Genomic DNA, 14,365 nt, shown 5'->3' on the forward strand with positions numbered 1-14,365 from the left:
AATAGATTTTATTGCATTAATTTTTGAAAAAAAAAAATTAGTTATTTTTCTATAATTATTTTGTAAGTTGGTTCCCTAAAATGACGATTTTGAAAGTTGATTCCCCAAAATAAGAATCAGGTGCAAGTTGGTTCCCCAAAATAACGATTTTGAAAGTTGGTTCCCCAAAATAGGAATCAGGTGAAAGTTGGTTCCATTTTTGTGCAATTTTCCCTTTTATCTATTATGAGACTACCTCCGCGCTTAAGCTCTTCAATTATCACCGCATTTATCGCAAATTTCATAAAATAATAGGTCTAACTCAGCGCCCTTCCTTCTTCAGCTTGATAAAAGCATTCCAACACAACAATTATAAATACCACATTATAAATATGTATACATTATTTAAAAACATTCCAACACAGTAATTGTAAATACCCTATGATTTTTAATGTAATTGTTAATATCATATCAGTACTTTTTGTTGATGTAACAAAAATTCATATAAGAAATTACGAGTATAATCTCTTAGTAAAAAATCATTTTTTTTTGGTTCATAGTTAATTACACATTATGATCTGATGTGGTGTATTTAATATAATTTACGTGATATTTTGGTTATATAAAAATATAGTTTGATTTAGGGCAAATTGCACGAAAAAGTAACGTACTTTAACTTGATTCTTATTTTGGATAACGTACTTTCAAAACTTCTATTTTGGTACCTAAGATGTAAAATTTAAACATTTAAGTACTCGGGTAAAAGGTTAATGTTGCGAGTGATGTGGTATCCGATTAATGCTTCAACAAATAATACCGAGTTGGATACCACATCAACATAGTAACCAGCTACCCAAATATTTAAATGTTTAAAACTTTACATCTTAGATACCAAAATGGAAGTTTTAAAAGTACGTTACCCAAAATATGAATCAAGTTGAAATACGTTATTTTTTCATGTAATTTGCTCTTTGATTTATAGCACCAACACATTTCAACATATGAGCATCTAATCTAATAAATAATAATTCATGCTCCCTCTGTCCCAAAACAATTTACATTGTGAAATGGGCACAAAGTTTTAGAAATATATAATAATTATTTATTTCTAATAAACTAAATGACACTTTTACCTCAAATAATAGAGGGGAGCAATTTTCTTCGTCTCAAAATTAAGGGTAGAACAGGAAAGTGGACACTTACATAGAGTTTAGACAAACTAAATAGAAACATGGACACTTAGTTTGGAACAGACATAGTAGCACAAATATACATTTAACACTCAACTCGACATATCTCGAGGACAAGCCGGTTTCAATGGCGAACGAGAGGTATAAAGATTACCTTTGCAGTATGCGTTGCCGCTTCTTGTTCCTTGTAACTCTTCCATTCAACGGCTCTTTAATCGTTGCATAACGTTAGCAATGACGGAAGGGTCTGAAATTTTTACGCTCACACGTTATAGTGCAGTAGATAATAAAAACCATATGGCGGCAATTATAATTTACAGTTAAAGTTCTACATTCTCAAAAAGACTAGAAAAGATAAGTCATCCCTGTACATACACAGACATGGGGATCATAAGAAATCGAACCAAAAGTACGTCCCATGTCGAATGCGGAAAACAGAAGCATCGTAACTGGTTTTACGCTAGGTAATTGTATATTTGAGGATTGTTCCTGTCTCTCTCTAGATATTCCCGATCAATCAGGCTTTCGATCCTTTTCTTCAAGTCCGATGGCTTTATAGGGAACTTCAGCTGCGTTACAACAAAAACGAGTGATTAAAAAATCAGCCTAGTTTGTGAATTTGTAAATTTTTTCAACTCAGGTCTCACAAGTTTGTGGGTTTAATGGAGTAGGTGCATGTTCATTTGGGGTGCATTTGGTACCGGACAGCACAAGACAAAACAGGACGGAACAGGGCCGTGGTAAGACAGGGCTGGACTAGTAAAATGACCAATTTACCCCTAATAAGTTGTTTATATATTTTCTATAAGTTATTTAATTTATTATATATTATAATAAAATCAATATTTTTTATAACAAAATATATCATTGTAAAGTTTCTGTGAAAACGATTAAAATGACATCAAAATATGAAGTTTATGTAATTTCCAATTTTTATTTTATACCTTTTCTTCTATATTATGTTTTCATTATTAAAATTTAATAAATTACATAATTTAACCAAAACAGAGAATATGTATAAAAATAATATTTTGAAGATGGTAAAATGAAAGTTTAAAGAGGATAAAATATGATAAATAAAATTTAAAGAATAGATAAAATGTAAAGAGGGGGTGTATTTGATGTTTTAGAAGGAAATTAGGTTTTATGTTGAGGGTATATTGATAAAATATAGGCTTGTTCCGCCTTGTTCCATGATTAAAGTTATGTCAAACATGGAACAGTGATCCTTGTTCTGTTCTTTCCGGTCCACTTGTACCAAATACACCCTTGAGAACTAACTATTCATGAATTATTCATCATAGTAGATATTCATGATTGAATGATGTCATGATGAAAAACATTCATGAATACTTAGATATATATATACATATATATATTCATCATGAATAGTTGGTTCTCACGGTTCTCAAAATATTCAAGTTTCCTAAATGTACTTTCCCTCAATGGAGTAGTGTCATGGACTAGTTTAAAAACAACTGCTCCTTATTGGTTAAAATATGAAGTTGACTCGTTCCGATGTTAACTTGTTCCAAGGAAATCTTTGCAGTGGACCAACTCTTCACAAAAGGAATCAAGGATTATATATGTTACCTGCTGAAAGAGTTCCGTAATCAAAAGCGTGTGACTCAGCACTTTTCTGGTCTTCATAATCCGAACAATAGCAGCATCAACCTGATATTATATATAAATATATTCAAAAATCTCAACACTCAATTTTTGGTCTCTAGGTTCAAACTCAGCATGCTTATAAAGGACTTTCTTGGTGAAATAATAAGAAATTAGACCTGATATTGACGATCTTGAAACACTCTCTCTGTCGTGCTTGTGTTTTCTTCAACAGTTTCCTTCAGCTGGATAGCGTTAACCTGTACCACACAACAAACTTAGCCTTAATGCATTAAGACCCTCAATTTTGCAAAATGTTGAACTCTCTTTTTCATTGTCCTTACCTTTATACGATAAAGAGGAGCAGTAAATACATCATTGAACATAAAGGAATCATTGTCATCCACCTCCCTGCCTTTTGGATTCTGCGAATTAAGTCAATTAGTTGATTCTCAAAAGGATAACAGAATGAACGGAAATGATAATCAGCTTCAGTTAAAGCCACCTTTTGGAGGACACGAACTTTTCCGCAAGCAAGGGATTGCAGAGTTCTCCTCAGTTCCTTGTCCTCGATGCACGTGGCATCCTTGATATCTTGAAAACTAAGCTTTTGTGCATCATTGAACAGCATCAAAACAACAGTCTGGGACCACATTGACCGATAATAAGATAAGAACATGAAGAAAACGACACCAAGATATATAAATACACACAAAGAGGAGTAAATAGGGAGACTAACCTGAAATAAAGAAACTGCCAACTCCTTTTTACCTTTGGGAAATTCTGCTTTCAGAACACAGTGACCCAATGAATTTTGCCACATTAACCGCCTACCACTGTATTTGCTCAAGTAAAACTCTTTAAAAATGTCCTGCAGATTCAAATTAGCTTCTCAACCCCAAACCCCCTAAACCCTAACATGAACATAACTCAATTATCTTCCCTTCATACCATACCTGATACACATTTAGTTCATGGGGAAGGCGAACATCCATCAGTGGATATGTTGGCCAATACCTGCATCCAAAGGACCACATTAGTTCCGTTGTGAAAAAAGAAAGCAGATCATCAGTCATCTTCATAATGCTTCTAAGGGTCTGTTTGTTAGCAGTTTAATGATCTTAATGCGACTCGCAACTTATTTGGTTAGCCATACATGACTGTTTGGTAGTGGCTTATTGATATAGAACGTGACTTATTCAGTAAGCATCTAGGGGTGAGCTTTATGTAGAAAGCCAAGTTTTTTCCATACCTGCCCCTCCCAATTAGAAAAACGCTCCTTCCATCTATGAAAAGACCATCCCAACAAAAACCTTTCCAATCTATACAGACAGATTAATCCACACAGACAGCTCTATCCATACAGGACTTAATGGAAAACCAACCAAACAGCCTCTAAGAATAGTAAACATACCCTGTTGTCAAGACATGAACACTCATCTCGATTCCTGATGGAAGTTTTGTCCTAGCTTGAGATGATTGCTTGAAAGATTCATTTATTTCTTTTGATAACTCGATGTCCTGCAAAAACGATATTGTAAATTATAGAGCACTATAGTTTGTTTGTCATGCTTATACATCTGAAGGACCTGCTAGGTTACATAACAAAGAAAGTATAGGAGAGAGAAGGAAGATATAGTGCTACAGATACTTTGTATAATGCACCACTTCTGATTTCCAAGCTAATTACGAATCCAATCAAAGCAGGAAAGATATATGGAAATTCTAAAACAAAATAGAATGTAATAAAGCAATTTACTTAACAAGACTGTGTCCTCTCATTAAATAAAAGAATGAGAACAGAAACTTTAGAGTCTACAATGCACACATTTACTTCACATATCTATGGGCTTTATCATTGCTGCTGATGACATGGAGTTCTAACCACCTGTCTCTCCCTTCAATCATTCTTGCTCCTGTACCCCATATATAGATCCTAATAATCGAATAGCTATTTTATTTATGAATTGCTGCTGATGACATGGGCTTTATCATTTCTGTTTTTACCACTAATATAACTGGATCAAATAGTTCACCACGAAATTTAGTGATTGTGTCGATTTTAGTTTTGACCTCCTATATGTGCAAGGAAGGGGATTTTTTTTTTGTGGGGGGGGGGGGAAGGAGGAGTGTCTGAAGGTATGTGAGAAACATTGTGGTCACATTGCATGGTGTAAGCTTGCACGGTGGTGGAGGGACTGGATCGAAAAAAAGAGAGATTCTAGTTGTGCAACTCAAAAGCATGTCATTTGGCACATAAAATGAAAAAAGAAAAATAAACAAACGGAGGTACACGATACTAAATCCATTTCTAGAGATCTTACAAATCAAAATTCTGTAGCTAGTACTTTAACACCCAAAAAAAACATGAAACAACTCAAGCCAATAAGCAAAATGCATCGTTTTTCATAATTGACCAACCACAAAACGTATTAACAGATGAAAAATAAAGAGAACTGAAAATATATCAGGTAATTTTGTCATATTATCGCATTCCAACTTGAGAAGTGTTAAGACAGAGGAATGTTATTAGTATCAATCTATATGTTTTTTTTTTCTTTCTGTCTATGACATTGGCCCTTCTTATCTGATAATTTATATGTGCTTCTCTTCCAATAATGAGAACAATTTTCTAGTTGCTCCAAAAATTCAAACAGCATGACATCAAGAAATTTGCTTTTAGTAAGAAGGCATGTATAGAAATGCACACCTTGAACATTCCTTCAAGCTTGTTTGTAAACTGACTGCCACATTCAGTTTTTAACTGAAACAAGGATGAAACAAATTAATATGACCAGCCGATTGCCGATTGCCGATACCCTTGCTTAAAGCAACATTTAAACAAAAGACTGAACCTTAGAGATCATGGACTTTTCAGCATCAATCGATGCACTCTTTCCAAGCAGTAGCCTTTTTGCAAGATCCTTCTTATAGAACGCCTCGAACACATCCTTACCCTATAACACAAACAGGAAATTTTGGGGGGAAAGAAGCAAGAAGAATATGAAGGATGAGAAGCAGAATATAAAGGATGACATAACAGGAACTGCTGATTTGTTGTGAGGGCTTCTTTTGATAGATTAGAGGGTGACCTGTATAAATCTGAACAGAACTAACACTTTATCAAGAGTGCCCTCCAACTCTTCCTCTGATGTACCCTTATTTCCAGCACGGAGTTTCTCATCCAAAAATTTTGCAATCAACTCAGCTGGCCGGTTCTGTCAACGAATTGAAATTTATTAGTTCAGATCACAAAGACCATAATAAGAAAACACAAAGAAGCAGAAATGACAGTGACATTACAGGTATATAATGGGATGATAAAACCAGATCGTCACGTTTAGCTTCCATAAAATGATGGAGCGAATGAGAAATCAGGCAAAATTTGAGTACCTGGCGGATATTGATAAGATGCTCAAATGCTTCTTTGATCGTGTTGCAAAAGGCTTCATTCTTTGAAAAGCTATCTTCCCATATTGCATCAAGAGATGCCTTAAATTCTAAAAGGGAGAAGACCATGTCTTTGTCTTTTTCTTCATCAGTTACTATGCTCTGGCCCGTTCGTCGGATGTATGAGCTAAGGGCCTGTCGTAAGGATTCGAGGGCATTTACTCTACACAGGAGCACATACATCCTTTGGAGATCTTGAATTCGACTACCATCCATCAACATAATGAAACCCTGGATCCAGTTGTTGCAAAGGTTAATACTTGACGAAAAAAAATTGCACTGTGCACTGGCAAAAAAAGATTCATAAGTGAGAAAATTCCCCTTGCCTTCTCAAGTATTGCAGCAATATGGCGCTCAAGGAGTTGTCTTTCAGCAGTGGCTAGTAACGGCTTTCTTGTACTAGCATCCAGATAGAGTACACATCTGTCATGCTCTTCATGCAATCTTACCTGCAATGAGTTCCTCAAATCCTTAAGACACGGCAGGAATGATCAGAAGATAAGGTACAAGAGTATGTTAGCCAAACAAAAACATGATCATACAAACTCTTGATATCAGGTTCATCTGCTTCGTATCACTTGTACTTCTGCTTTAAGAATAATTAATTACCAAAAAGGTCAACCTACAATTTTGTGGTTTGCCAATTTGACATATCTACTTTTTCTCAGCTCATGAGATGTACCAACTTCTGCCGAACAGTAAAGTTGTTGCTCAATTAAGCTAATGAACCTAGACATGGGATCTACTTGACTAAATTAGTAGAAATTGAATTTATCATCTAAAAGAACAAAGAAATCATTCTACAAAAACCATGAGGAACTTTCACAAGTCAGGTGGCAATATACAAAAGCAGTTTTCTACAAGGGCAGACCATGGCCACTACTGAAAAGTGTTACCCTCCTCAATTGAAGAATCGAGTCCAGGGACTTCAATTAGAAAATGAACTTAACTGTCAGAATAGAAACCCATAAAGAACTTCCTATAATGGAGATCTAGGGATATTAAACACCCACATCCCAGTCCCTGGAGCATTTCACAAGCTTTTTACATATCCAATTGGATTAGATTTTGATTGGAATATATTCGTAAAGGTTTGTTTCTGAATAAATAAAGAATGCATACATATTTCAAAGAATGTAGATTTGGCAAATGGGGAACCACGAATTGCTGACTGGTATATGTTATGAACCGGCTTAACAGGGTGAAGCAAACACAATAATAGAAAGGAAATGCTTGGCCAACTTGATTTCGCTCAAAGTAAATGAAAACAAGATACAGCGACCGGAACCTCTAGCAATTTGAGAGTGCTAGACTCTCCCAAAAGAACTCACTAATTTCTGCATACCTCTCTACAACCAAACCCACTAATTTCCACTAGCATAATAGGATAATTCTAGATTATTCTAGGTATGACTCAAAGGCCCCTTCTGTTAACAGAATAATTCCCCAAAAATACTATAACACCCCTTCTAACCTATTCTAAAATCCATAAGGTACCGATGGGCCTAGGCTTGGGTCAACAAATAACAGTATATTTGGTACTTAACCCCTGTATGAAGAGGGGGTTGATCTAGTGCAGAAATGTGCCTCCAAGGCGAGAACAGAAGATTCTACAGACCTCCACATGTTTCAAATAATCTGAAACATCTGATTGCTGCATGTATTTTACTCCTTCAGCTGCATAGAACTCCGATGTACAGTCAAGGAAGGGCTTCTCGAAACTCTCGGAGTAAATTCCCAATGCAGTGAACATCTTCAAAAGATGGTTAAGCAGGGTCCGATCAACTGCTTCACCTAATCTGGCAAGTGAAAATGGAAAATGCGATAGAGCATATTAGTTACAATTGATACAAAGTGCATTCAGATTTAGGTCCTTTTTTTCCTTACAGTGATAGTTGAGAAAAGGGTGCAATGCAGCTTAATAGCATGTTTATCACAATTTTAAGTTTTAAAAGCACAAAACTGCTAGCGGGCACCTGGCTAAGATAATAAATCCAACCAAATCTGAGTCACTGTCTTCATACAACAAATAATCAACCTTATTGGTTTTTGTTTTCTCTTTCTGCATGAGGCTTTTCTGCTTTGCCATTTCCTTAAATTAGTCAAATTCAAAAAATGTAATTGGTGCATGGAGCAAACATAAAAGCTCATGGACTTAAAAAGTGTGGATCGGATACATCGTTACAACTTATAAAAGGCATAAACACATGCCAGACCACTACTGCACAATGTTATAAAGACAAACATCCAATCCCAGGTTAAGGATGGCAGAATACTAACAAGGGATACAGCTCAATTAAATAGGTAAGATACTACATATTCACTCATTTTTTCAGTTAATATAGAAAAAGGTCAAAGGAGTGATATATATTGTTCACACCAATAAACATATAAAGCAGTTGTTAAGCACTTCAGCTCCATGCACAATAAAAATGCCTTAAAAACAGTTATTATTATCCTGCTTCATGCTCTGACCTCTGAGACAATCATAACATATCAATGCATCTAATTATTAGACTGTATGCACAAATAGTGAGTCTATGGGCTATGATACCAATAGATCAGGTAATCGTCAGTTAAAAGTTCCTAGGGAGAGCTTTACACTGTCGCACAGATAACAGAGAAACTAAGGTTAACATCAGGAAATGATCTGCACAGGAGAACGTAGAAACAGATTATGGTTTAACTACAAAACTGTAACATCTGAAACAAAATATTAACAATGTGATTCAATAAGCCCTATCAGGATGTAAGTCGTAAAACAACAGAAAGATGATTAGGAAGAAAACTAATTAGTGCTACACACCATTACTGCACAAGAATGATGATAATAAATCAAGTGAATGATGAAGATCAAGAAAGGAAAAACTAACTTGAATGATGACAATTAGCAAGGACTTAACCACTATGGTTTAATTGACATTTTTGCTTCAGTAAATACAAAATGGAAAAGGTCAGGCAAACGAATTAGGTCATATATTAATTTGACTGCCAAGAAGATAGGACTAAGAATGTTATAACACAATCTCTGGACCTGCATTCAGTAGGGATTGCTGAACCATAGTTGTATATAAACATCATAGTCATACATGTGTGTGTGTGAATTCTATAACATGAGAGTGTTCTTGTAAACTTGTATCAACAGGGTCGGCATCTTGAAAACAAACATGTAAACAATCTGAATTTAAGGCAAGAAGCATTACATCAAGACGTTAATAGGAGAGAGGGAGTCTGTTAATTTAGACTATTATGATGGTGATGACTTCAAACCTTTCTCTTGTATAATGGTGGTATGAACTTCTAAATCCTCTCATGTTGAGCCAGCCAAAGCGACTAGAATTTGCCCTCAAATGGAGATATGATAACACCAACAATGAAGGTAAAATGGGATGGCAATAAAGAGTGATACATGACAAACATCACCATGATGCAAATGGACAATCTAGACCAGTTCACAGAAGTAATGCACTATTCTCATGATATCTGATCAGTATATTTCTAACGTTGACAATTTCAGACACATGAGATTGTGCAACTATAAACCAAAGCAGCAAATGAATATGACGAAATGATGTTCAAGTATATATAACACTTGCTCAAAAATCCTGCTCGTATGTGGTGTTGAAAGACAAAAAATGGGAAGAATAAGCTGCTTCACATAGACATTGGCATTTGGTGGGCTTGATGAAAGGAAGGGAAGAGGGAGCGCAGATTTCCAGTTTGTTCTTACTGCTACCTACAAAGTTACAGGGAACAAACTCATGGCTCTTTTTGTACGTTAAGAAAGACAAATAACAAGGTGTCACCTGCTCCAGCTTTGCACAAGATTCAGCAAAGTATTTCAGGTTTCAGCTTTAGACCACAAATTTGGATTCGTTCTGAAAACTGACCAAGAAATTTGCTTTTAGACAATCTCAAACCGTTAGTTCCTTATTTTGGATAATTATGAGCACTCATTTCACCTATAAGGCCCACCAACCAAACAACTTTCTGTGACCATTGTAATAATGACCACACATTATCAATGTAACTTTTCAATGCATACAATCTAGAGCATACAGTCCTACAATGACTAGCATGTATTACAAATATGTGAGTAGCTCAGGCAAGCTAAAGTAGTGGGGCATGCAAACCTCATAACCCAAAACATAATGAATATCCGTACCTCTTAGAAGAACTTACGTGCACAATGTTCAAATGACTTGCGTATTTACAAAGTTTTCTTCTCTACGGTACCATTACGTCCAATCAGACTATATGGTAAGTTTTACTATATTGCCTCCAAACCTTAGGATACTGCTAAAGCTAGCTGACAGTACCTCTATGGACAATATATTGTCATCCTTACCATATAATGTGGTTGATTAAGCAAGGGAATAGGTAAGCTTTCAAATTAATTAAGAAGTTAAGACATTTATTAAAATCTAGTTAATTACCTCTCGCTCTCGATCATTTTCAAAAGGCCAAATACTGTTTTGTGCTCAACTTCTGAAGCTATTGATAAATGCTTTCGAAACAGTTGCAAGCCCATGTCCCATAACGATCGCACATTTGTAGTTTGTTTCACATATGTACGGTCAAGATACAACGCTATTCCCCGGATCATCAACAGTTGGTCACAAAAATCTTGCCAGGTTGTCTCTACAAGCGATAAGAAAACTACTAGATCTTCACTTTGGCCAACTAAAGATTGTAAAGTGGCAGATATATGGGATTCACACTCCTTTTCAATCCGTTGGTAAAGATTTCCCCCCATCTTGTGTAGGCAAAGATCATTGACAGCCTATTAACGACAACTATTTAGTCAATAACAGATAGGAATACTACAAGTTATAAAGAATCAAGTAGTCAAACTCACCTGATAAAGCTTCTCTAGGTCACAAAAATCTGGCTGCTTCAAGAATATGGCACTAATAGCTGACTTCAAAACTGCCCATGTATTCTCTTCGAAGTTTGTAGGCAAGGTCGGCTTGGCTTCAAAAAGAAAGAAAAATAACACATTTAATAAACTAAGTTTGAGGTCGCTATATTACCAAACATTAGATAAAAGAACTAGAGTGCCACTTCATCACTCAGATTAAGTATTTATTTTGGAAAATGCATCCATGGAGATGTGACCTTGTTCAGACAATATTTGGCATATTACACTAGACAACGGACATAGTTGGCATGCATATCTAAATACAAATCAGAAACGAGGAAATGAACAATTGACGAGCTGCTCGTCTATGTCACAGAAGCAACGCTCAAAATCATGTCATTTGGACTTAACTGGGAAAAATTAACCATATATTAAGGTAAATGTAGAAGACAGTCATACAATGAATCATGTAATACCCTACATCTTGAATCATGCATCAAGATTTCATTGAGAAGTTTGGAGTTCACACACAGTAACTTATAGAAGTATATAATAGGGGGTTTCACATTACTCTTTCATCTATAAGATCAGGTTGTATGGGAAACCTAATCTTGGCTATTGGTATCCTGATGTTGACTAAAAAACTTGCAAGTGTCTGCAGAATTCGGATGATAATCTTCAGAGCATTTGAAACATTTCTGAGTTGTTGAAGATATGAATGTACACTTGATATAGATATATGGCAGTCTCTTAAACCTAGAATTCCTATATGAGAGGCAAAATGATATTTCCCCTATTTTCCCACAAGCTTCTAGTTATAATTTTATGTGGAAATAGATACCCTGAACAAATCAATTCCTACAAAGTTGAATACTTGTGTGACCAGTCACTATATTTCAGCTTAAAACTCTAACAATTTTACCAATAAAGCTATATATCTGAAGCCGTATATGTTCAATTCAACTAAAAGATGGAGCAGACAAGAGAAGTAAGTTTCCTGCCAAATTAAACATATCAAAGTACCTACGAAATTGAAGTGATAAAGTTAAACAAGAGATTCGAGGACCTTTGAGTAGCTTGATAACAAGCTTCTTAGCAGGCTGAGGAGGTATTGCTTTTTTACGAGCCAAATTGGCGGTGAAGCCGCCAGAAGAGGAGGCGCGTGCACTATCGGAATCAACAACATCGGTTTCAGCGTGATCCTCGATCATGGAAAAAGGGTCGACAGAAGAATTAGTAGTAGCATCATCAAAGTGGTGTTGTTTGATGCCATTTTTGGAGTCGAGAGAGCAGGCAACGGCCTGGGACTTGGCCTTCTTCATGGCCGGAAAATGAGCTCCTCCGTGGGTTGCAGATGCAGCGATAAGAGAGGAGCGGTTGGTGGTGGTGATGGTGGTGGTGAGGTGGGTTTTGAAGGTGGAAGTGTTGGGTTGAGAGAGACTGAAATCAGGAGCTGATGGTCATGTAATTGAGCTCCGCAGATGATGAAGTTGCTTGCGACTGTCACATTCCTCTTTCATTGTTAATTACCATCAAATTTTAGGTTTTAACTTTGAGAAATTAATTCAGATATTTTTTATTCATAAATTACTGTTTATTGATACATATTACTTAAAATTCAATATTATAAGTAAATAATGCATAATTACAACTTATTAAAATTTCATACTTGAATTTGTATAACTAACTATAGATAAACACAATCAAATATTAGATAAACATTTTATTTTAAATATAAAAAATTTAAAATATAATTAAGATAATCATTATCATCTAAAAGAATACTTAATTATTATTTTTATAAAAATTATATTATCAAATAAAAAATAAATTACTTTTTTATTAAACCTAAATTAAATTATAATAAATAAAAAATTAAATTAAAAAAATTACACAACAAAACAAGATTTTTTAAATAGTTAATTTGATACTAAGATCGATATGGTTTTTTTTAATTTTAAGATATCTTCAAATTTATATTTCTATACTATATTATAAAGCATTTGACAAAAACTCTTAAAAACCAATTTTTATGCGTAAAGTACTATTTATTATTGTATATTGCTTAAAACTCAAGATTGCAAGTAAATTGTGCGTAAGTACAACTTATTAAAGTTTCATATCTGAATTCGTGTAACTAACTGCAGATAAATATAATCAAATACATAATAAACATCTCATTTTAAATATAAAAAATCTAAAATATAATTAGGATAATCACTGAATTCTAACAGAGTACTTAATTATTATCTTTATAAAATTTATAACATTAAACCAAAAATAAATTATTTCATTATTAAATTAAATTATAATAAAAAAAATTAAAGAAATTACATAAAAATATAACTTTTAAATTATTGATTTGATATTAACATTGATATATTTTTTTCAAATTTATATTTTATTCAAAAATAAAATCATTATTACTTTATTAAAAACACATAAAATCGTATTATAACATCGACAGAGACAAATAATAAAGAAGAACATTAAAATTGAGATGTGTCTCGCTGCATTGCGCGAGCATTGTTGTTTTTCTCAAAACCACATAAAACCGTATTATAACATCGACAGAGACAAATAATAAAAAAGAACATTAAAATTGATATGTGTCTCGCTGCATTGTGCGAGTACTCTTCTAGTTATTCAAAAATAAAAACATTGTTGTTTTTCTCAAAACCACATAAAACCGTATTATAACATCTACAGGGGGACAAAATAAAACGAAACATTAAAATCGATATGTATTTCGCTGCATTGCGCGAGTACCCTCCTATTTTAATTTAATAATTAACAATGTATTTGTACTCGGATCATAATATGAAACTTTTCTATTTATTTATGAAATAAAAAATATGTGTACAAAAAATCGCATTATGAAACAAATATATATTAATCAATACATTAAGGGTGCGTTTGGTTTGCAGGAATGTTTCTGAGGGATTTGGATTCCATGGGATTTGGATTGGATTGGATTTAAAATTCATTCATGTGTTTGGTTTGCAGGATTTGGATTGAGATTTTTTTTTTTCTTTTGTAATTATTTTAGTCATCAAATCTCTTTCATTTCTCAAAACTACCTATTTACAAACATAGCTATTAATCCAACAGAACTGACTGAAGTTATTAACAACAAATTCATCAAGAATAATTCCAATGAACTGGCCATTTACAAAGCTTAAATTCAAGTGGATATGGGATATTTTCATCATAACCAGGATTGAAGATTAGGTATGAAATAATGAGCAGTCAAGTGAAACAGTGAAAGATTATGTAT

General features: G+C 34.2%; 1 protein-coding gene across 1 annotated transcript; it reads right to left on the minus strand.

Moving 5' to 3' along the window:
- Nucleotides 1-1,428: 1,428 nt before the first annotated feature.
- LOC112522690 (cullin-4-like) lies at nt 1,429-12,528 on the minus strand. The gene is made up of 17 exons (XM_025131978.1): nt 12,155-12,528; nt 11,086-11,201; nt 10,664-11,010; nt 7,846-8,026; nt 6,554-6,676; nt 6,171-6,458; nt 5,870-5,995; nt 5,633-5,734; nt 5,488-5,541; nt 4,192-4,298; nt 3,734-3,794; nt 3,517-3,648; nt 3,283-3,420; nt 3,122-3,202; nt 2,957-3,037; nt 2,763-2,843; nt 1,429-1,738 (listed from the first exon to the last, which is right to left on the minus strand). The coding sequence occupies exons 1-17, from the start codon at nt 12,408-12,410 to the stop codon at nt 1,625-1,627; spliced, it is 2,388 nt and encodes a 795-aa protein (XP_024987746.1). The 5' UTR covers nt 12,411-12,528; the 3' UTR covers nt 1,429-1,624.
- Between the last annotated feature and the right edge of the window lie 1,837 nt (nt 12,529-14,365).

This window comes from Cynara cardunculus (assembly GCF_001531365.2).
Source record: "Cynara cardunculus var. scolymus isolate 2C chromosome LG 12, CcrdV1, whole genome shotgun sequence".
NCBI classification, from domain to species: domain Eukaryota; kingdom Viridiplantae; phylum Streptophyta; class Magnoliopsida; order Asterales; family Asteraceae; genus Cynara; species Cynara cardunculus.

Coding starts and splice junctions, on each gene's coding strand:
- LOC112522690 (XM_025131978.1), bottom strand. CDS start 12,410: ATGAAGAAGGCCAAGTCCCAGGCCGTTGCCTGCTCTCTCGACTCCAAA. Junction 6,677..7,845: donor ATTATTTGAAACATGTGGAG/GTCTGTAGAATC, acceptor AACTCATTGCAG/GTAAGATTGCATGAAGAGCA. Junction 3,649..3,733: donor ATGAACTAAATGTGTATCAG/GTATGGTATGAA, acceptor TTGAATCTGCAG/GACATTTTTAAAGAGTTTTA.